We start from the raw sequence: 23,328 nt of genomic DNA, 5'->3' as shown, positions 1-23,328 counted from the left end.
AAAGAAGCTTTTCGAACTTACAGAGCTGGTTATACCAAATGCTGCTGAAATGATAGAGTCAGCTCTGAAAGAGGTAAAGAAGTCACCTACTGTAGCTCAGGTAAACAAGCATATAAAGAACAAGTCCTCTGGCAAAGGTAGCAGCAGCCAGAGGAAGAAGAAGAAGTAACCAGTTTCAGTTGGTTGTGGTTGTCTTTTGTCACCTCTCTTTTTTGTATCCTAATGACTGTAAAAATTGCTTCATGGAATGTTAGAGGATTGAATGATCCCTCTAAACAAAAAGAAGTTAAGAATTTTGTGTCTAAAGAAAATGTTCATGTCATAGGAGTTTTGGAAACTAAAATAAAGCAAATCAATGAGAGGAAAATTTGTGGTAAATGTTTTGGTAACTGGTCTATGCTCTCCAATTCACAACCAACTGAAACTGGGAGAGTCTGGGTGTGCTGGAACAATGATTTTTGTGATCTTCAACTGATTTCCATGTCAAATCAGCATATTTTGTGTAAAATTCTTGACTTGGCTACAAATGAATATTTTTTTGCTGTTTTTGTCTATGCTGCAAACAAGCACACTTTGAGGAAAGTATTTTTTTGATACAATGTTTAACATCTCCCGTGCTAAGTCCAAAATTCCTTGTGTTTTCTTGGGTGATTTTAATTCTATAAGATACCAACAGGAAAAAATTGGGGGTTCTCCTTCCTGGGCTTCTGAAAATTAGGAGTTTAATACTTATATTAACGCATCTGAATTGGCTGATCTATCTTATGGTGGATGCCAATTCACATGGGCTAATAAAAGAAGCGAGGGAGCTTTCACAGCTACCAAGATTGACAGAGTTCTGGTTAATGAGGCCTGGCTGGATAAGTTTCCTGAGTCTACGGCTACTTTTCTCCCGGCTGGTATTTCTGATCACTCATCTGTTGTGGTCAACATCAGTGTTAACAATAGCTCCTTTAAGAAACCATTCAAATATTTTGACTTCTGGTCCCATCACCCAGATTTTCTTAGCACTGTGTCAAATACCTGGTCTCAATATATTCGTGGTGTCCCTATGTTCAGAGTTTGTCAGAAGTTAAGACAACTCAAAGCCAGCCTTAAGCTTCTTAATAAAAAAGATTTTAGTGATCTGTCCACTCGTGTCCTCATCTCTAAGGCTAGTTTGGATCTTGCTCAAATTAACCTTGATAAGGATCCTTTGAACTGTGAGCTTCAATCTAAGGAGAGAGAGGAGTTGAAAAGATACATTGACCTTAGCAATTTGGAAGAGTGTCTTGCTCTTCAAAAATCCAGAGTCCAATGGCTTGGTCTAGGGGATAGGAATAGCAGCTTCTTTTTTAGGTCTGTTAAGAGTAATATTAATAGAGGTAAAATCATGAGTGTGGTTATGGAAGATGGTACTAAGTCCACTAAGATAACTGATATTCATGATACTTTTGTCCAGTTCTATACCAAGCTGTTTGGTACCCCTATCTCGGGGGAGTACAATGGTCCTGAGCGCATTAAATCGTTGGTGAATAAAAAGGTTTCCAATTCTCAATCGGCTCTTTTGGCTAAACCTGTTTCGGAGGCTGAAATCAAGGAGGTTTTTTGGTCTCTCAAAGCCAATAAAGCTCCTGGCCCTGATGGGTATTCAGCTGGTTTCTTCAAAAGCTCGTGGGATATTGTTGGGAAGGAGGTTACCCTTGCCATTAAGTCATTTTTTGACTCTGGTAAACTCCTCTCGAAGATCAATAGCACCATCATTGCTCTTATTCCCAAAATTCCTAACCCTATGAATGTTGTTGACTATAGGCCTATTTCTTGCTGCAACACCATCTATAAATGCATTGCCAAGATAATAGCCAATAGAGTCAAATTGGTGCTTCCTGATCTTATTGATCCTGTGCAATCTGCTTTTGTCCAGGGTAGAAGAATCTCGGACAACATCTTTCTGTCCCAAGAGATTATGAGGGGTTACCACCGGAGTTCCAAAACTCCGAAGTGTGCTATGAAAGTGGACATCATGAAAGCCTATGATACTGTGAGATGGGAGTTTATTATTGACATCCTCACAGCTATGGACTTTCCTCCTTGCATGATAAATTGGATCAATGCTTGTATGACTAGTCCTTCTTTCTCTATTTGCATCAATGGTAGTCTTCATGGGTACTTTAAAGGGGCTAGGGGCCTTAGGCAAGGTGACCCTATGTCCCCTTATCTTTTTGGGTTGGCTATGGAGGTTTTGGCTAGAATTCTTGCTGAAAAATCTAGAAACCCCCTTTTTAAGTTCCATTGGAGATGTGAGAAGACTAAAATTGTTAATTTGTGTTTTGCTGATGACCTTATGATCTTCTGTAGAGGGGATCCGGGGACTGTCCATCTCATCATGCAAGGTTTGGAGGAATTTAGGAACTTGTCCGGTCTCACTCCTAATCCTAATAAGAGTAACATTTATTTCTCTGGATGTAGTAGTGAGCTTAAAGCTAACATCTTGCAAATTGCCAAATTCACTGAGGGCTCCCTCCCTGTGAAATATTTGGGTGTGCCTTTGATCACCACTAAGCTTAGAGCGTCTGACTGCCAAATCTTGGTTGATAGGATGACTAAAAGGATTAAAAGTTGGACCAATAAATTGCTATCTTATGCTGGTAGAGCCCAACTCATCCAGTCTATTCTCTTCTCGATGCAAGTTTATTGGTCTTCTATTTTTATTCTCCCTAAGAGGGTTATCCGCGACATTGAAAATCTGCTCAGATCTTTCCTTTGGTCTGGGACGGATCTGAAGAAGCATAGTGCTAAAATTTCTTGGAAGCATGTTTGCAAAAAAAAAAATGAGGGTGGGCTTGGTTTTAAGGATATGGAGGTTTGGAATAGAGCGGCTATAGCCAAACATGTTTGGTACCTGTTTTCGGGTGGGGAATGTTCAATGTGGTGCCAATGGGTTTTTTTTTGGGTGAATATGGTGTCAATGGGTTAAGTCCTACTTACTTAAGGGTAAGAGTTTTTGGGGTATTAAGATGCCCAGTGATCCTTCCTGGGTTTGGAGGAAACTTTTATCGCTTAGGGATTTAATCTTCCCTATTATCAAATTCAAACTTGGCAATGGTGAAAATGTGTTCCTCTGGCATGATAACTGGCACCCCTTTGGTTCGCTTTTGCTTCGGTATGGTCCTAGAATTTTGTATGATACCAACCTTCCTGACAATTCTAAGGTTAGTTCAATCATCTCAAATGATTCTTGGAACTGGCCTTTTCCTAACTCTTGGGAGATACAGGAATGGATCACGGCCACCCCTCCTTCTCTTAAACCTTCCATTGATTCCCCTGATATTCCTGTGTGGAGTTTGACTACTGATGGTTCCTTTTCTATTTACTCTGCTTGGGATTGTTGGAGGGACAAGGGCCCAAAGGTTACTTGGTCTAATCTTGTTTGGGGTCCTCCTGTTATCCCTAGGGTTAGTATCATTGTATGGCTGGCTATCCATGAGAGACTTAACACTGGGGATAGACTCCAAATCTTTGGTCTTCTTACCAGCCCTAGCTGCCCTTTATGTTGTGCCCCTGAGGAAAACCATTCCCATCTGTTCTTTAGGTGTCACTACTCCTCTAGGATTTGGGCTGTTATCCAAGCTAAGTGTAATTCCCACTGGCCTCCTTTGCCCTGGTTGGAACTTGTTGAGTTTGTTACTAAATCCATCAATGGTAAATCTCTGAAATCTATGATTATGAAACTCTCTTTTCTCTGCACTGTCTACCATATTTGGATGGAGAGAAATAGTAGAATCTTTAGTAAGGTCTTCAAACCTGAAGAGGTTGTTACTAACTCTATCATCCAAATGGTTAGGGGTAGACTCCTTTCTATGGAAAATGTGAAAGCTTATGCAGGTGACAACTGGTATCCGGAACAATGGAACATTCCTTCTACAATCCTGTTGCAGTCCCAAACTGCTGCAGCCGAAAGGAATTCGAGTGGTGTGAGCTTCCCTACATTGAGGGTTGAGTGATGGTGAGCAGATAAGGAGTGTTTTGACTAATAAATTGTGCTGTCTTGCAGATGGTGTTATTCTTAGATTCTATCAGCTATTATGGATCCCAAAGATTCACAAAATCTGGAGCCTATGAAGGGAGGGTTGAGTGATGTGGGCCAGCACAGTTCATCTTGTAAATGTGGGTTGAGTGGTGGGAGGAAGTATATATTTCTTTTACTAACATGTACTATATATTATATAAATTTTTGTGCAGGTTTACGATATCTCAAGTTTATTGTCCAGCTGGCTGGAATGAGAGAGCACGGAATATGTGGGCCGAGTGATGGGAGCCCTTACATTGAGTGGAGAGTTCTCTTTTATTGTGGGTCGAGTGAGGGGAGGTCCTATATTGCATGTTTGTTGTTTCTTCTCCTGTATGACTCAATACATTGTTATGGAAATTCCTCTCTATTATATACTGTACAGGTTAAGCAGCAACTTGTAAGGTGGGATTGCTCCTGGCAGTTTATCTCGGATGGTTATTGGATTTGGACTTTGGCTGCTAGAAGTTTGCCGCTGGTTACTATTTTTGGGCATTGGCAGCTAGCTGTGTCGGGGTTTGCCTGGTGGTGTGAAGATGGCTGCAATCAGCGCACCTCTTTGGCGTTGTACGCTGTGTGGATTTACCCTTCGGTGATGGCTGCTAGTAGCGCCTTGCCTAGGCATTTCAGTGGGTTTATTAGCTATCTTCATTCCTTTTATTTCTCTCCTGCTGTGAAGTAGTGGTGGCTGATTGCTATTCAGATTTGGATGGCTGTTGGCAGGGTGTGTATGTACCATAGTGATGGCTGCTTCAAGCGCCTTGCTATGCTACAAATGAGAGCAAATCAGTGGTCTTTACTTTTATTTTTATTTGTTCACAGTTGTAGTTTGCAGCTTGCCTATTTCTACGGGTTGAGTAGGAGGTTTCATGTGTATTTGGGTATCTCGTGTAACAGGTTTCTTGAGCAACTCGGTAAGATGGGCCCCTCTTGGTACATCATTTCGGCTTGCTTGAGTTACAATTTTTGTATTACATTTATTTTGTTACAGGTGCCTATCCCTACGGGTTGTGTAGGGAGGCGTGTGGGTGTGTTGGTGCCCATCCCTACGGGTTGTGTAGGGAGTTTTTGGACTGTTGTAATGGTGCTTGTTGGTTGCTGGTTTGTCCTTTGTACAAGGTCCCTATTCATCATAGGATATGGCCTTTGTACAATCTGCTTGGCAACGCTTTTCTTTTGGCTCTCCTAATTTTCGGATGTAGCTCTTAGGTTTGGTTTAGGTTTTTTGATAGTGTTTCTTTGGGCTTCGGTGCCTGTGGGCTGAGGCTTGTGTTGTCTTCTATTGATAGGGCCTGGGGTATGCCCCTTGTATTTTTGTAAATTTTCTGTTTTATATTATTTCTTATTCACCCAAAAAAAAAAAAAACCCACACAAATGTAGAGAGAGAGGGAGATATAGAGAGGGAGAGTGATATATGTATAATATATATCAGATTTTCTAACCCTTGAAATGGGAGGAGAGGCCCTCTATTTATAGAGCAGATGAAGGCTTGAAGCTTCTAAGGGAAGCTAGGCAAAAGGGTCAAGGGGGTCAAGCTTCTTTTTTTTGGCTGAATAAGGAGGGTCAAACTTCTCTTAGAAGCTTGGAGCAAAAGGGCCAAGCTTCTTGGAGATGCTAGGCACAGGGGTCAAGCTTCTCTTAGAACCTCGTGCAAAAGGTGCAAGCTTCTCTTGGAAGCTTAGAAGGGTTCAAGATTCTTGGAGAAGCTTGGAGCAAAGGTTCAAAAGGCTCAAGCATCCCCAAGAAGCTAAAACCAAGGGTCCAAAACGTTCAAGCTTTCCCAAGAAGCTAGAACCAAGGGTTCAAAAAGTTCAAAAGGTTCAAGCTTCCTCAAGAAACTAGAGCTAAGGGTTCAAAGGGTTCAAGCTTCCACAAGAAGCTAAAACAGGGGTTCAAAAGGTTCAAACCCTCTCAAGAAAAGGGCTCGGCCAGAAAAAGTGGCCGATTGACCAAAATCAGTGGCCGACCGACCAAACAGAGTGTCGACCGGCCAAACATTTGGCCGATGGAAACAAAACACAGCCGGTGGCCTCAAGACATGGCCTCTGATGTGTGGGGATGGCCATCAAGCCACTCCCTGCCCCTCAAAGGCAAAACACAAGTGTTTGGTGGAAAACCAACCACAAAACAGTCGAGTCGAGTCGAGAGATCTTGAGGCAAGGCGCGTAGCCGAGACCTCCGGGAACTCAAGACGAACATAGACAAGGACGATCACCGAGTGTTCAAACGGTGATGGCCAGGTCTTGAGGACGGTCAAAAATGGGGTGTCTACAGTTGCCCCTCTTTGACAGAACTCGAAAGTCATAAGAATGACGGGAGTGAGAGTCAAAGCCCAGAGACGACCCATTTTTGATAAGGCCGAAGACTTAGACAAAGCATACAAGCAGCAGACAAAGATATGCGCCCGAGGGCAGTGGCAAAATGCCAGACAATGCACGAAGCCGAGCATAACTTATGATCATGCAAGAAACATAGGGACGTATCCCGGTGTTTCGGAAAGGTATAAGCATTGGAGCGTATTCCAAATGCTCTTAACCAAAGAGAGGGAAACATAGGGACATATCCCGGTGTAGTTCAAATGGCCAAGAAGTAGACCCTTTTGCACCCTCTAACCCACACAAATGTAGAGAGAGAGGGAGCTATAGAGAGAGAGAGTGATATATGTATGATATATATCAGATTTTCTAACCCTTGAGATGGGAGTAGAGGCCCTCTATTATAGAGAAGATGAAGTCTTGAAGCTTCTAAGGGAAGCTAGGCAAAAGGGTCAAGGGGGTCAAGCATCTCTTAGAAGCTTGGAGCAAAAGGGCCAAGCTTCTTGGAGAAACTAGGCAAAGCGGTCAAGCTTCTCTTAGAACCTTGTGCAAAATGTGCAAAAGGTGCAAGCTTCTCTTGGAAGCTTAGAAGGGTTCAAGCTTCTTGGAGAAGCTTGGAGCAAAGGTTCAAAAGGTTCAAGCTTCCCCAAGAAGCTAAAACCAAGGGTCCAAAAGGTTCACGCTTCCTCAAGAAGCTAGAACCAAGGGTTCAAAAGGTTCAGGCTTCCTCAAGAAGCTAGAGCTAAGGGTTCAAAGGGTTCAAGCTTCCACAAGAATCTAAAACAGGGGTTCAAAAGGTTCAAACCCTCTCAAGAAAAGGGCTCGGCCAGAAAAAGTGGCCGATTGACCAAAATCAGTGGCCGGCCGACCAAACAGAGTGCCGACCGGCCAAACATTTGGCCGATGGAAACAAAACACAGCCGGTGGCCTCAAGACATGGCCGGTGACGTGTGGGGATGGCCATCAAGCCACTCCCTGCCCCTCAGGGGCAAAACAAAAGTGTTTGGTGGAAAACCAAACACAAAACAGTCGAGTCGAGAGATCCTGAAGCAAGGCGCGTAGCCCAGACCTCCGGAAACTCAAGACGAACACAAACAAGGATGATCACCGAGTGTTCAAACGGTGACGGCCAGGTCTTGAGGACGGTCAAAAATGGGGTGTCTACAGTTGCCCCTCTTTGACAGAACTCGAAAGTCATAAGAATGACGGGAGTGAGTGTCAAAGTCCAGAGACGACCCATTTTTAACAGGGCCGAAGACTTAGACAAAGCATACAAGCAGCAGACAAAGATATGCGCCCGAGGGCAGTGGCAAAATGCAAGACAATGCACGAAGCCGAGCATAACTTATGATCATACAAGAAACATAGGGACGTATCCCGGTGTTTCGGAAAGGTATAAGCATTGGAACGTATTCCAAATGCTCTTAACCAAAGAGGGGGAAACATAGGGACATATCCCGGTGTAGTTCAAATGGCCAAGAACTAGACCCTTTTGCACCCTCTAACCCACACAAATGTAGAGAGGGAGGGAGATATAGAGAGGGAGAGTGATATATGTATAATATATATCATATTTTCTAACCCTTGCAATGGGAGGAGAGGCCCTCTATTTATAGAGAAGATGAAGGCTTGAAGCTTCTAAGGGAAGCTAGGCAAAAGGGTCAAGGGGGTCAAGCTTCTTTTTTTGGCTGAATAAGGAGGGTCAAACTTCTCTTAGAAGTTTGGAGCAAAAGGGCCAAGCTTCTTGGAGATGCTAGGCACAGGGGTCAAGCTTCTCTAAGAACCTCGTGCAGAAAGTGCAAAAGGTGCAAACTTCCCTTGGAAGCTTAGAAGGGTTCAAGCTTCTTGGAGAAGCTTGGAGCAAAGGTTCAAAAGGTTCAAGCTTCCCCAAGAAGCTAAAACCAAGGGTCCAAAAGGTTCAAGCTTTCCCAAGAAGCTAGAACCAAGGGTTCAAAAGGTTCAAAAGGTTCAAGCTTCCTCAAGAAACTAGAGTTATGGGTTCAAAGGGTTCAAGCTTCCACAAGAAGCTAAAACAGGGGTTCAAAAGGTTCAAACCCTCTCAAGGATAGGGCTCGGCCAGAAAAAGTGGCCGATTGACCAAAATCAGTGGCCGGCCAACCAAACAGAGTGCCGACCGGCTGAACATTTGGCCGATGGAAACAAAACACAGCCAGTGGCCTCAAGACATGGCCGGTGATGTGTGGGGATGGCCATCAAGCCACTCTCTGCCCCTCAAAGGCAAAACACCTGTGTTTGGTGGAAAACCAAACACAAAACAGTCGAGTCGAGAGATCTTGAGGCAAGGCGCGTAGCTGAGACCTCCGGGAACTCAAGACGAACACAAACAAGGACGATCACCGAGTGTTCAAACGGTGACGGCCAGGTCTTGAGGACGGTCAAAAATGGAGTGTCTACAGTTGCCCCTCTTTGACAGAACTCGAAAGTCATAAGAATGACGGCAGTGAGTGTCAAAGCCCAGAGACGAGCCATTTTTGACAAGGCCGAAGACTTAGACAAAGCATACAAGCAGCAGACAAAGATATGCGCCCGAGGGCAGGGGCAAAATGCAAGACAATGCACGAAGCCGAGCATAACTTATGATCATACAAGAAACATAGGGACGTATCTCGGTGTTTCGGAAAGGTGTAAGCATTGGAACGTATTCCAAATGCTCTTAACCAAAGAGAGGGAAACATAGGGACATATCCCGGTGTAGTTCAAATGGCCAAGAACTAGACGCTTTTGCACCCTCCAACCCACACAAATGTTGAGAGAGAGGGAGATATAGAGAGAGAGAGTGATATATGTATGATATATATCAGATTTTCTAACCCTTGAGATGGGAGGAGAGGCCCTCTATTTATGGAGAAGATGAAGTCTTGAAGCTTCTAAGGGAAGCTAGGCAAAAGGGTCAAGGGGGTAAAGCTTCTCCTAGAAGCTTGGAGCAAAAGGGCCAAGCTTCTTGGAGAAGCTAGGCAAAGGGGTCAAGCTTCTCTTAGAACCTTGTGCAAAAGGTGCAAAACGTGCAAGCTTCGCTTGGAAGCTTAGAAGGGTTCAAGCTTCTTGGAGAAGCTTGGAGCAAAGGTTCAAAAAGTTCAAGCTTCCCCAAGAAGCTAAAACCAAGGGTCCAAAAGGTTCAAGCTTCCTCAAGAAGCTAGAACGAAGCGTTCAAAAGTTTCAAGCTTCCTCAAGAAGCCGGAGCTAAGGGTTCAAAAGGTTCAAGGTTCTTCAAGAAGCTAGAGCTAAGGGTTCAAAGGGTTCAAGCTTCTTTTTTTTGGCTGAATAAGGAGGGTCAAACTTCTCTTAGAAGCTTGGAGCAAAAGGGCCAAGCTTCTTAGAGATGCTAGGCACGGGGTCAAGCTTCTCTTAGAACCTCGTGCAAAAGGTGCAAAAGGTGCAAGCTTCTCTTGGAAGCTTACAAGGGTTCAAGCTTCTTGGAGAAGCTTGGAGCAAAGGTTCAAAAGGTTCAAGCTTCCCCAAGAAGCTAAAACCAAGGGTCCAAAATGTTCAAGCTTCCTCAAGAAGCTAGAACCAAGCGTTCAAAAGGTTCAAAAGCTTCAAGCTTCCTCAAGAAGCTAGAGCTAAGGGTTCAAAGGGTTCAAGCTTCCACAAGAAGCTAAAACAGGTGTTCAAAAGGTTCAAGAAAAGGGCTCGGCCAGAAAAAATGGCCGATTGACCAAAATCAGTGGCCGGCCAACCAAACAGAGTACCGACCGGCCAAACATTTGGCCGATGGAAACAAAACACAGCCGGTAGCCTCAAGACAAGGCCGGTGATGTGTGGGGATGGCCATCAAGCCACTCCCTGCCCCTCAAAGGCAAAACACAAGTGTTTGGTAGAAAACCAAACACAAAACAGTCGAGTTGACAGATCTTGAGCCAAGGCGCGTAGCCGACACCTCCGGGACCTCAAGACGAACACAAACAAGGACGATCACCGAGTGTTCAAACGGTGACGGCCAGGTCTTGAGGACGGTAAAAAATGGGGTGTCTACAGTTGCCCCTCCTTGACAGAACTCGAAAGCCATAAGAATGACGGGAGTGAGTGTCAAAGCCCAGAGACGACCCATTTTTGACAAGGCCGAGGACTTAGACAAAGCGTACAAGCAGCAGACAAAGATATGCGCCCGAGGGCAGGGGCAAAATGCAAGACAATGCACGAAGCCGAGCATAACTTATGATCATGCAAGAAACATAGGGACGTATCCCGGTGTTTCGGAAAGGTATAAGCATTGGAACGTATTCCAAATGCTCTTAACCAAAGAGGGGGAAACATAGGGACATATCCCGGTGTAGTTCAAATGGCCAAGAACTAGACCCTTTTGCACCCTCTAACCCACACAAATGTAGAGAGAGGGAGATATAGAGAGAGAGAGTGATATATGTATGATATATATCAGATTTTCTAACCCTTGAAATGGAAGGAGAGGCCCTCTATTTATAGAGAAGATGAAGGCTTGAAGCTTCTAAGGGAAGCTAGGCAAAAGGGTCAAGGGGGTCAAGCTTCTCTTAGAAGCTTGGAGCAAAAGGGCCAAGCTTCTTGGAGAAGCTAGGGAAAGGGGTCCAGCTTCTCTTAGAACCTTGTGCAAAAGGTGCAAGCTTCTCTTGGAAGCTTAGAAGGGTTCAAGCTTCTTGGAGAAGCTTGGAGCAAAGGTTCAAAAGGTTCAAGCTTCCCCAAGAAGCTAAAACCAAGGGTCCAAAAGGTTCAAGCTTCCTCAAGAAGCTAGAACCAAGGGTTCAAAAGGTTCAAGCTTCCTCAAGAAGCTAGAGCTAAGGGTTCAAAGGGTTCAAGCTTCCAAAAGAAGCTAAAACAGGGGTTCAAAAGGTTCAAACCCTCTCAAGAAAAGGGCTCGGCCAGAGAAAGTGGCCGATTGACCAAAATCAGTGGCCGGCCGACCAAACAGAGTGCCAACCGGCCAAACATTTGGCCGATGGAAACAAAACACTGCCGGTGGCCTCAAGACATGGCTGGTGATGTGTGGGGATGGCCATCAAGCCACTCCCTGCCCCTCAAAGGCAAAACACAAGTGTTTGGTGGAAAACCAAACACAAACAGTCGAGTCGAGAGATCTTGAGGCAAGACGCGTAGCCGAGACCTCCGGGAACTCAAGACGAACACAAACAAGGGCGATCACCGAGTGTTCAAACGGTGACGGCCAGGTCTTAAGGACGGTCAAAAATGGGGTGTCTACAGTTGCCCCTCTCTAACAGAACTCGAAAGTCATAAGAATGACGGGAGTGAGTGTCAAAGCCCAGAGACGATCCATTTTTGACAAGGCCGAAGACTTAGACAAAGCATACACAAGGGCAGGGGCAAAATGCAAGACAATGCACGAAGCCGAGCATAACTTATGATCATGTAAGAAACATAGGGACGTATCCCGGTGTTTCGGAAGGGTATAAGCAATGGAACGTATTCCAAATGCTCTTAACCAAAGAGGGGGAAACATAGGGACATATCCCGGTGTAGTTCAAATGGCCAAGAACTAGACCCTTTTGCAACCTCTAACCCACACAAACGTAGAGAGAGAGGGATATATGTATGATATATATCAGATTTTCTAACCCTTGAAATGGGAGGAGAGGCCCTCTATTTATAGAGAAGATGAAGGCTTGAAGCTTCTAAGGGAAGCTAGGCAAAAGGGTCAAGGGGGTCAAGCTTCTTTTTTTTGGGTGAATAAGGGGGGTCAAGCTTCTCTTAGAAGCTTGGAGCAAAAGGGCCAAGCTTCTTGGAGATGCTAGGCACAGGGGTCAAGCTTCTCTTAGAACCTCATGCAAAAGGTGCAAAAGGTGCACGCTCCTCTTGGAAGCTTAGAAGGGTTCAAGCTTCTTGGAGAAGCTTAGAGCAAAGGTTCAAAAGGTTCAAGCATCCCCAAGAAGCTAAAATGAAGGTTCCAAAAGGTTCAAGCTTCCTCAAGAAACTAGAACCAAGGGTTCAAAAGGTTCAAGCTTCCTCAAGAAGCTAGAGCTAAGGGTTCAAAGGGTTCAAGCTTCCACAAGAAGCTAAAACAGGGGTTCAAAACGATCAAACCCTCTCAAGAAAAGGGCTCGGCCAGAAAAAGTGGCCGATTGACCAAAATCAGTGGCCGGCCGACCAAACAGAGTGCCGACCGGCCAAACATTTGGCCGATGGAAACAAAACACAGCCGGTGGCCTCAAGACATGGCCGGTGATGTATGGGGATGGCGATCAAGCCACTCCCTACGCCTCAAGGGCAAAACACAAGTGTTTGGTGGAAAACCAAACACAAAACAGTTGAGTCGAGAGATCCTGACGCAAGGCACGTTACCAAGACCTCCAGGAACTCAAGACAAACAAAAAAAAGGACGATCACCGAGTGTTCAAACGGTGACGGCCAGGTCTTGAGGACGGTCAAAAATGGGGTGTCTACAGTTGCCCCTTTTTGACAAAACTCGAAAGTCCTAAGAATGACGGAAGTGAGTGGCAAAGCCCAGAGACGACCCCTTTTTGACAAGGCCGAAGACTTGGACAAAGCATACAAGCATCAGACAAAGATATGCGCTCGAGGGCAGGGGCAAAATGCAAGACAATGCACGAAGCCGAGCATAACTTATGATCATGCAAGAAACATAGGGACGTATCCCGGTGTTTCGGAAAGGTATAAGCATTGGAACGTATTCCAAATGCTCTTCACCAAAGAGGGGGAAACATAGGGACATATCCCGGTGTAGTTCAAATGGCCAAGAACTAGACCCTTTTGCACCCTCTAACCCACACAAATGTAGAGAGAGAGGGAGGTATAGAGAGAGAGAGTGATATATGTATGATATATATCAGATTTTCTAACCCTTGAAATGGGAGGAGAGGCCCTCTATTTATAGAGAAGATGAAGGCTTGAAGCTTGTAAGGGAAGCTAGGCAAATGGGTCAAGGGGGTCAAGCTTCTCTTAGAAGCTTGGAGCAAAAGGGCCAAGCATCTTGGAGAAGCTAGGGAAAGGGGTCAAGCTTCTCTTAGAACCTTGTGCAAAAGGTACAAAAGGTGCAAGCTTCTCTTGGAAGCTTAGAAGGGTTCAAGCTTCTTGGAGAAGCTTGGAGCAAAGGTTCAAAAGGTTCAAGCTTCCCCAAGAAGCTAAAACCAAGGGTCCAAAAGGTTCAAGCTTCCTCAAGAAGCTAGAACCAAGGGTTCAAAAGGTTCAAGCCTCCTCAAGAAGCCAGAGCTAAGGGTTCAATGGGTTTAAGCTTCCACAAGAAGCTAAAACAGGGGTTCAAAAGGTTCAAACCCTCTCAAGAAAAGGGCTCGGCCAGAAAAAGTAGCCGATTGACCAAAATCAGTGGCCGGCCGACCAAACAGAGTCCCGACCGGCCAAACATTTGGCCAATGGAAACAAAACAAACCCGGTGGCCTCAAGAAATGGCCGGTGATGCGTGGGGATGGCCATCAAGCCACTCCCTGCCCCTCAAAGGCAAAACACAAGTGTTTAGTGGAAAACCAAACACAAAACAGTCGAATCGAGAGATCCTGAGGCAAGGCGCGTAGCCGAGACCTCCGGGAACTCAAGACGAACACAAACAAGGACGATCACCGAGTGTTCAAACGGTGACGGCCAGGTCTTGAGGATGGTCAAAAATGGGGTGTCCACAGTTGCCCCTCTTTGACAGAACTCGAAAGTCATAAGAATGACGGGAGTGAGTGTGAAAGCCCAGAGACGACCCATTTTTGACAAGGCCGAAGACTTAGACAAAGCATACAAACAGCAGACAAAGATATGCGCCCGAGGGCAGGGGCAAAATGCAAGACAATGCACAAAGCCGAGCATAACTTATGATCATGCAAGAAACATAGGGACGTATCCCGGTGTTTCGGAAAGGTATTAGCATTGGAACGTATTCCAAATGCTCTTAACCAAAGAGGGGGAAACGTAGGGACATATCCCGGTGTTGTTCAAATGGCCAAGAACTAGACCCTTTTGCACCCTCAAACCCACACAAATGTGGAGAGTGAGGGAGATATATAGAGAGAGAGTGATATATGTATGATATGTATCAGATTTTCTAACCCTTGAAATGGGAGGAGAGGCCCTCTATTTATAGAGAAGATCAAGGCTTGAAGCTTCTAAGGGAAGCTAGGCAAAAGGGTCAAGGGGGTCAAGCTTCTTTTTTTTGGGTGAATAAGGGGGATCAAGCTTCTCTTAGAAGGTTGGAGCAAAAGGGCCAAGCTTCTTGGAGATGCTAGGCACAGGGGTCAAGCTTCTCATAAAACCTCGTGCAAAAGGTGCAAAAGGTGCAAGCTTCGCTTGGAAGCTTAGAAGGGTTCAAGCTTCTTGGAGAAGCTTGGAGCAAAGGTTCAAAAGGTTCAAGCTTCCCCAAGAAGCTAAAACCAAGGGTCCAAAAGGTTCACGCTTTCTCAAGAAGCTAGAACCAAGGGTTCAAAAGGTTCAAGCTTCCTCAAGAAGCCAGGGCTAAGGGTTCAAAGGGTTCAAGCTTCCCTAAGAAGCTAAAACAGGGGTTGAAAGGTTCAAACCCTCTCAAGAAAAGGGCTCGGCCAGAAAACTGGCCGATTGAACAAAATCAGTGGCCGGCCGACCAAACAGAGTGCCGACTGGCCAAACATTTGGCCGATGGAAACAAAACACAGCCGGTGGCCTCAAGAAATGGCCGGTGATGTATGGGGATGGCCATCAAGCCACTCCCTGCCCCTCAAAGGCAAAACACAAGTGTTTGGCGGAAAACCAAACACAAAACAGTCGAATCGAGAGATCCTGAGGCAAGGCGAGTAGCCGAGACCTCCGGGAACTCAAGACGAACACAAACAAGGACGATCACCGAGTGTTCAAATGGTGACGGCCAGGTCTTGAGGACAGTCAAAAATGGGGTGTCTAATGTTGCCCCTCTTTGACAGAACTCGAAAGTCATAAGAATGACGGGGGTGAGTGTCAAAGCCCAGAGACGACCCATTTTTTACAAGGCCGAAGACTTAGATAAAGCATACAAGCAGCAGACAAAGACATGCGCCCGAGGGCAGGGGCAAAATGCAAGACAATGCACGAAGCCGAGCATAACTTATGATCATGCAAGAAACATAGGGACGTATCCCGGTGTTTCGGAAAGGTATAAGCATTGGAACGTATTCCAAATGCTCTTCACCAAAGAGGGGGAAACATAGGGACATATCCCGGTGTAGTTCAAATGGCCAAGAACTAGACCCTTTTGCACCCTCTAACCCACACAAATGTAGAGAGAGAAGGAGGTATAGAGAGAGAGAGTGATATATGTATGATATATATCAGATTTTCTAACCCTTGAAATGGGAGGAGAGGCCCTCTATTTATAGAGAAGATGAAGGCTTGAAGCTTCTAAGGGAAACTAGGCAAAAGGGTCAAGGGGGTCAAGCTTCTCTTAGAAGCTTGGAGCAAAAGGGCCAAGCTTCTTGAAGAAGCTAGGGAAAGGGGTCAAGCTTCTCTTAGAAGGGTTCAAGCTTCTTGGAGAAGCTTGGAGCAAAGGTTCAAAAGGTTCAAGCTTCCCCAAGAAGCTAAAACCAAGGGTCCAAAAGGTTCAAGCTTCCTCAAGAAGCTAGAACCAAGCGTTCAAAAGGTTCAAAAGCTTCAAGCCACCTCAAGAAGCCAGAGCTAAGGGTTCAATGGGTTCAAGCTTCCACAAGAATCAAAAACAGGGGTTCAAAAGGTTCAAACCCTCTCAAGAAAAGGGCTCGGCCAGAAAAAGTAGCCGATTGACCAAAATCAGTGGCTGGCCGACCAAACAGAGTCCCGACCGGCCAAACATTTGGCCAATGGAAACAAAACATACCCGGTGGCCTCAAGAAATGGCCGGTGATGCGTGGGGATGGCCATCAAGCCACTCCCTGCCCCTCAAAGGCAAAACACAAGTGTTTAGTGGAAAACCAAACACAAAACAGTCGAATCGAGAGATCCTGAGGCAAGGCGCGTAGCCGAGACCTCCGGGAACTCAAGACGAACACAAACAAGGACGATCACCGAGTGTTCAAACGGTGACGGCCAGGTCTTGAGGATGGTCAAAAATGGGGTGTCTACAGTTGCCCCTCTTTCACAGAACTCGAAATTCATAAGAATGACAGGAGTGAGTGTGAAAGCCCAGAGACGACCCATTTTTGACAAGGCCGAAGACTTAGACAAAGCATACAAGCAGCAGACAAAGATATGCGCCCGAGGGCAGGGGCAAAATGCAAGACCATGCACGAAGCCGAGCATAACTTATGGTCATGCAAGAAACATAGGGACGTATCCCGGTGTTTCGGAAAGGTATTAGCATTGGAACGTATTCCAAATGCTCTTAACCAAAGAGGGGGAAACATAGGGACATATCCCGGTGTAGTTCAAATGGCCAAGAACTAGACCCTTTTGCACCCTCAAACCCACACAAATGTGGAGAGTGAGGGAGATATAGAGAGAGAGAGTGATATATGTATGATATGTATCAGATTTTCTAACCCTTGAAATGGGAGGAGAGGCCCTCTATTTATAGAGAAGATGAAGGCTTGAAGCTTCTAAGGGAAGCTAGGCAAAAGGGTCAAGGGGGTCAAGCTTCTCTTAGAAGCTTGGAGCAAAAGGGCCAAGCTTCTTGGAGAAGCTAGGGAAAGTGGTCAAGCTTCTCTTAGAACCTTGTGCAAAAGGTGCAAAAGGTGCAAGCTTCTCTTGGAAGCTTAGAAGGGTTCAAGCTTCTTGTTGAAGCTTGGAGCAAAGGTTCAAAAGGTTCAAGCTTCCCCAAGAAGCTAAAACCAAGGGTCCAAAAGGTTCAAGCTTCCTCAAGAAGCTAGAACCAAGGGTTCAAAAGGTTCAAGCTTCCTCAAGAAGCTAGAGCTAAGGGTTCAAAGGGTTCAAGTTTCCAAAAGAAGCTAAAACAGGGGTTCAAAAGGTTCAAACCCTCTCAAGAAAAGGGCTCGGCCAGAAGAAGTGGCCGATTGACCGAAATCAGTGGCCGGCCGACCAAACAGAGTGTCGACCGGCCAAACATTTGGCCGATGGAAACAAAACACTGCCGGTGGCCTCAAGACATGGCTGGTGATGTACGGGGATGGCCATCAAGCCACTCCCTGCCCCTCAAAGGCAAAACACAAGTGTTTGGTGGAAAACCAAACACAAACTGTCGAGTCAAGAGATCTTGAGGCAAGATGCATAGCCGAGACCTCCGGGAACTCAAGTCGAACACAAACAAGGACGATCACCGAGTGTTCAAACGGTGACGGCCAGGTCTTAAGGACGGTCAAAAATGGGGTGTCTACAGTTGCCCCTCTCTAACAGAACTCGAAAGTCATAAGAATGACGGGAGTGAGTGTCAAAGCCCAGAGACGATCCATTTTTGACAAGGCCGAAGACTTAAACAAAGCATACAAGCAGCAGACAAAGATATGCGCCCAAGGGCAGGGGCAAAATGCAAGACAATGCACGAAGCCGAGCATAACTTATGATCATGCAAGAAACATAGGGACGTATCCCGGTGTTTCGGAAAGGTATAAGCAATGGAACGTATTCCAAATGCTCTTAACCAAAGAGGGGGAGACATAGGGACATATCCCGGTGTACTTCAAATGGCCAAGAACTAGACCCTTTTGCACCCTCTAACCCACACAAATGTAGAGAGAGAGGGAGATATAGAGAGAGAGAGTGATATATGTACGATATATATCAGATTTTCTAACCCTTGAAATGGGAGGAGAGGCCCTCTATTTATAGAGAAGATGAAGGATTGAAGCTTCTAAGGGAAGCTAGGCAAAAGGGTCAAGGGGTTCGAGCTTCTCTTAGAAGCTTGGAGCAAAAGGGCCAAGCTTCTTGGAGAAGCTAGGCAAAGGGGTCGAGCTTCTCTTAGAACCTTGTGCAAAAGGAGCAAAAGATGCAAGCTTCTCTTGGAAGCTTAGAAGGATTCAAGCTTCCTGGAGAAGCCTGGAGCAAAGGTTCAAAAGGTTCAAGCTTCCCCAAGAAGCTAAAACCAAGGGTCCAAAAAGTTCAAGCTTCCTCAAGAAGCTAGAACCAAGGGTTCAAAAGGTTCAAGCCTCCTCAAGAAGCCAGAGCTAAGGGTTCAATGGGTTCAAGCTTCCACAAGAAGCTAAAACAGGGGTTCAAAAGGTTCAAACCCTCTCAAGAAAAGGGCTCGGCCAGAAAAAGTAGCCGATTGACCAAAATCAGTGGCCGGCCGACCAAACAGAGTCCCGACCGGCCAAACATTTGGCCAATGGAAACAAAACAAACCCGGTGGCCTAAAGAAATGGCCGGTGATGCGTGGGGATGGCCATCAAGCCACTCCCTGCCCCTCAAAGGCAAAACACAAGTGTTTAGTGGAAAACCAAACACAAAACAGTCGAATCGAGAGATCCTGAGGCAAGGCGCGTAGCCGAGACCTCCGGGAACTCAAGATGAACACAAACAAGGACGATCACCGAGTGTTCAAACGGTGACGGCCAGGTCTTGAGGATGGTCAAAAATGCGGTGTCTACAGTTGCCCCACTTTGACAGAACTCGAAAGTCATAAGAATGACGGGAGTGAGTGTCAAAGACCAGAGACGACCCATTTTTGACAAGGCCGAAGACTTAGACAAAGCATACAAGCAGCAGACAAAGATATGCGCCTGAGGGCAGGGTCAAAATGCAAGACAATGCACGAAGCCGAGCATAACTTATGATCATGCAAGAAACATAGGGACGTATCCCGGTGTTTCGGAAAGGTATAAGCATTGGAACGTATTCCAAATGCTCTTAACGAAAGAGAGGGAAACATAGGGACATATCCCGGTGTAGTTCAAATGGCCAAGAACTAGACCCTTTTGCACCCTCTAACCCACACAAATGTAGAGAGAGAGGGAGATATAGAGAGAGAGAGTGATATATGTATGATATATATCAGATTTTCTAACCCTTGAAATGGGAGGAGAGGCCCTCTATTTATAGAGAAGATGAAGGCTTGAAGCTTCTAAGGGAAGCTAGGCAAAAGGGACAAGGGGGTCAAGCTTCTTTTTTTTGGGTGAATAAGGGGGGTCAAGCTTCTCTTAGAAGCTTGGAGCAAAAGGGCCAAGCTTCTTGGAGATGCTTGGCACAGGGGCAAGCTTCTCTTAGAATCTCATGCAAAAGGTGCAAAAGGTGCAAGCTTCTCTTGGAAGCTTAGAAGGGTTCAAGCTTCTTGGAGAAGCTTGGAGCAAAGGTTCAAAAGGTTCAAGCTTCCCCAAGAAGCTAAAACCAAGGGTCCAAAAGGTTCAAGCTTCCTCAAGAAGCTAGAACCAAAAGGTTCAAAAGGATCAAGCTTCCTCAAGAAGCTAGCGCTAAGGGTTCAAAGGGTTCAAGCATCCATAAGAAGCTAAAATAGGGGTTCAAAAGGTTCAACCCCTCTCAAGAAAAGGGCTCGGCCAGAAAAAGTGGCCGATTGACCAAAATCAGTGGCCGGCCGACCAAACAGAGTGCCGACCGGCCAAACATTTGGCCGATGGAAACAAAACACAGCCGGTGGCCTCAAGACATGGCCGGTGATGTGTGGGTATGGCCATCAAGCCACTCCCTGCCCCTCAAGGGCAAAACACAAGTATTTCGTGGAAAACCAAACACAAAACTGTCGAGTCGAGAGATCTTGAGGCAAGGCGCGTAGCCGAGACCTCAGGGAAATCAAGACGAACACAAACAAGGACGATCACCGAGTGTTCAAACGGTGACGGCCAGGTCTTGAGGACGGTCAAAAATGGGGTGTCTACAGTTGCCCCTCTTTGCCATAACTCGAAAGTCATAAGAATGACGGGAGTGAGTGTCAAAGCCCAGAGACGACCCATTTTTGACAAGGCCGAAGACTTAGACAAAGCATACAAGCAGCAGACAAAGATATGCGCCCGAGGGCAGGGGCAAAATGCAGGACAATGCGCGAAGCCGAGCATAACTTATGATCATGCAAGAAACATAGGGACGTATCCCGGTGTTTCGGAAAGGTATAAGCATTGGAACGTATTCCAAATGCCCTTAACCAAAGAGGGGGAAACATAGGGACATATCCCGGTGTAGTTCAAATGGCCAAGAAATAGACCCTTTTGCACCCTCTAACCCACACAAATGTAGAGAGAGAGAGGGAGATATAGAGAGAGAGAGTGATATATGTATGATATATATCAAATTTTGTAACCCTTGAAATGGGAGGAGAGGCCCTCTATTTATAGAGAAGATGAAGGCCTGAAGCTTCTAAGGGAGGCTAGGAAAAAGGGTCAAGGGGGTCAAGCTTCTTTTTTTTGGGTGAATAAGGGGGGTCAAGCTTCTCTTAGAAGCTTGGAGCAAAAGGGCCAAGCTTCTTGGAGGTGCTAGGCATAGGGGTCAAACTTCTCTTAGAACCTCGTGCAAAAGGTGCAAAAGGTGCAAGCTTCTCTTGGAAGCTTGGAAGGGTTCAAGCTTCTTGGAGAAGCTTGGAGCAAAGGTTCAAAAGGTTGAAGCTTCGCCAAGAAGCTAAAACAAAGGGTCCAAAAGGGTCAAGCTTCCTCAAGAAGCTAGAACCAAGGGTTCAAAAGGTTCAAAAGGTTCAAGCTTCCTCAAGAAATGAGGGCTAAGGGTTCAAAGGGTTCAAGCTTCCACAAGAAGCTGAAACAGGGGTTCACAAGGTTCAAACCCTCTCAAGAAAATGGCTCGTCCAGAAAAAGTGGCCGACTGACCAAAATCAGTGGCCGGCCGATCAAACAGAGTGCCGACCGGCCAAACATTTGGTCGATGGAAACAAAACACAGCCGGTGATGTGTGGGGATGGCCATCAAGCCACTCCCTGCCCCTCAAGGGCAAAACACAAGTGTTTCGTGGAAAACCAAACACAAAACTGTCGAATCGAGAGATCCTGAGGCAAGGCACGTGGCCGAGACATCCGGGAACTCAAGACGAACACAAACAAGGACGATCACCGAGTGTTCAAACGGTGACGGCCAGGTCTTGAGGACTGTGAAAAATGGGGTGTCTATAGTTGGCCCTCTTTGACAGAACTCGAAAGTCATAAGAATGACGGGAGTGAGTGTCAAAGCCAAGAGACGACCCATTTTTGACAAGGCCGAAGACTTAGACAAAGCATACAAGCAGCAGACAAAGATATGCGCCCGAGGGCAGGGGCAAAATGCAAGACAATGCACGAAGCCGAGCATAACTTATGATCATGCAAGAAACATAGGGACGTATCCCGGTGTTTCGGAAAGGTATAAGCATTGGAACGTATTCCAAATGCTCTTCACCAAAGAGGGGGAAACATAGGGACATATCCCGGTGTAGTTCAAATGGCCAAGAACTAGACCCTTTTGCACCCTCTAACCCACACAAATGTAGAGAGAGAGGGAGGTATAGAGAGAGAGAGTGATATATGTATGATATATATCAGATTTTCTAACCCTTGAAATGGGAGGAGAGGCCCTCTATTTATAGAGAAGATGAAGGCTTGAAGCATCTAAGGGAAGCTAGGCAAAAGGGTCAAGGGGGTCAAGCTTCTCTTAGAAGCTTGGAGCAAAAGGGCCAAGCTTCTTGAAGAAGCTAGGGAAAGGGGTCAAGCTTCTCTTAGAACCTTGTGCAAAAGTTACAAAAGGTGCAAGCTTCTCTTGGAAGCTTAGAAGGGTTCAAGCTTCTTGGAGAAGCTTGGAGCAAAGGTTCAAAAGGTTGAAGCTTCCCCAAGAAGCTAAAACCAAGGGTCCAAAAGGTTCAAGCTTCCTCAAGAAGCTAGAACCAAGCGTTCAAAAGGTTCAAAAGCTTCAAGCCACCTCAAGAAGCTAGAGCTAAGGGTTCAATGGGTTCAAGCTTCCACAAGAAGCAAAAACAGGGGTTCAAAAGGTTCAAACCCTCTCAAGAAAAGGGCTCGGCCAGAAAAAGTAGCCGATTGACCAAAATCAGTGGCTGGCCGACCAAACAGAGTCCCGACCGGCCAAACATTTGGCCAATGGAAAAAAAACATACCCGGTGGCCTCAAGAAATGGCCGGTGATGCGTGGGGATGGCCATCAAGCCACTCCCTGCCCCTCAAAGGCAAAACACAAGTGTTTAGTGGAAAACCAAACACAAAACAGTCGAATCGAGAGATCCTGAGGCAAGGCGCGTAGCCGAGACCTCCGGGAACTCAAGACGAACACAAACAAGGACGATCACCGAGTGTTCAAATGGTGACGGCCTGGTCTTGAGGATGGTCAAAAATGGGGTGTCTACAGTTGCCCCTCTTTCAGAGAACTCGAAAGTCATAAGAATGACGGGAGTGAGTGTGAAAGCCCAGAGACGACCCATTTTTGACAAGGCCGAAGACTTAGACAAAGCATACAAGCAGCAGAAAAAGATATGCGCCCGAGGGCAGGGGCAAAATGCAAGACAATGCACGAAGCCGAGCATAACTTATGATCATGCAAGAAACATAGGGACGTATCCCGGTGTTTCGGAAAGGTATTAGCATTGGAACGTATTCCAAATGCTCTTAACCAAAGAGGGGGAAACATAGGGACATATCCCGGTGTAGTTCAAATGGCCAAGAACTAGACCCTTTTGCACCCTCTAACCCACACAAATGTGGAGAGTGAGGGAGATATAGAGAGAGAGAGTGATATATGTATGATATGTATCAGATTTTCTAACCCTTGAAATGGGAGGAGAGGCCCTCTATTTATAGAGAAGATGAAGGCTTGAAGCTTCTAAGGGAAGCTAGGCAAAAGGGTCAAGGGGGTCAAGCTTCTCTTAGAAGCTTGGAGCAAAAGGGCCAAGCTTCTTGGGGAAGCTAGGGAAAGGGGTCAAGCTTCTCTTAGAACCTTGTGCAAAAGGTGCAAAAGGTGCAAGCTTCTCTTGGAAGCTTAGAAGGGTTCAAGCTTCTTGTTGAAGCTTGGAGCAAAGGTTCAAAAGGTTCAACCTTCCCCAAGAAGCTAAAACCAAGGGTCCAAAAGGTTCAAGCTTCCTCAAGAAGCTAGAACCAAGGGTTCAAAAGGTTCAAGCTTCCTCAAGAAGCTAGAGCTAAGGGTTCAAAGGGTTCAAGTTTCCAAAAGAAGCTAAAACAGGGGTTCAAAAGGTTCA

The 23,328-nt window shown here is 45.9% G+C and overlaps 1 protein-coding gene across 1 annotated transcript; it reads left to right on the top strand.

Moving 5' to 3' along the window:
* Nucleotides 1-222: 222 nt before the first annotated feature.
* On the top strand, nt 223-5,257 carry LOC145797920 (uncharacterized). Its single transcript, XM_082885363.1, has 9 exons — nt 223-582; nt 719-2,145; nt 2,338-2,842; nt 2,958-3,953; nt 4,050-4,140; nt 4,222-4,316; nt 4,434-4,615; nt 4,871-4,962; nt 5,040-5,257. The coding sequence occupies exons 1-9, from the start codon at nt 223-225 to the stop codon at nt 5,255-5,257; spliced, it is 3,966 nt and encodes a 1,321-aa protein (XP_082741489.1).
* Nucleotides 5,258-23,328: the final 18,071 nt, after the last annotated feature.

Source organism: Camellia sinensis, chromosome 8, assembly GCF_055761805.1.
Source record: "Camellia sinensis isolate YWXY chromosome 8, ASM5576180v1, whole genome shotgun sequence".
Classification (NCBI taxonomy): domain Eukaryota; kingdom Viridiplantae; phylum Streptophyta; class Magnoliopsida; order Ericales; family Theaceae; genus Camellia; species Camellia sinensis.
This window is presented reverse-complemented; position numbering and strand designations above follow the sequence as displayed.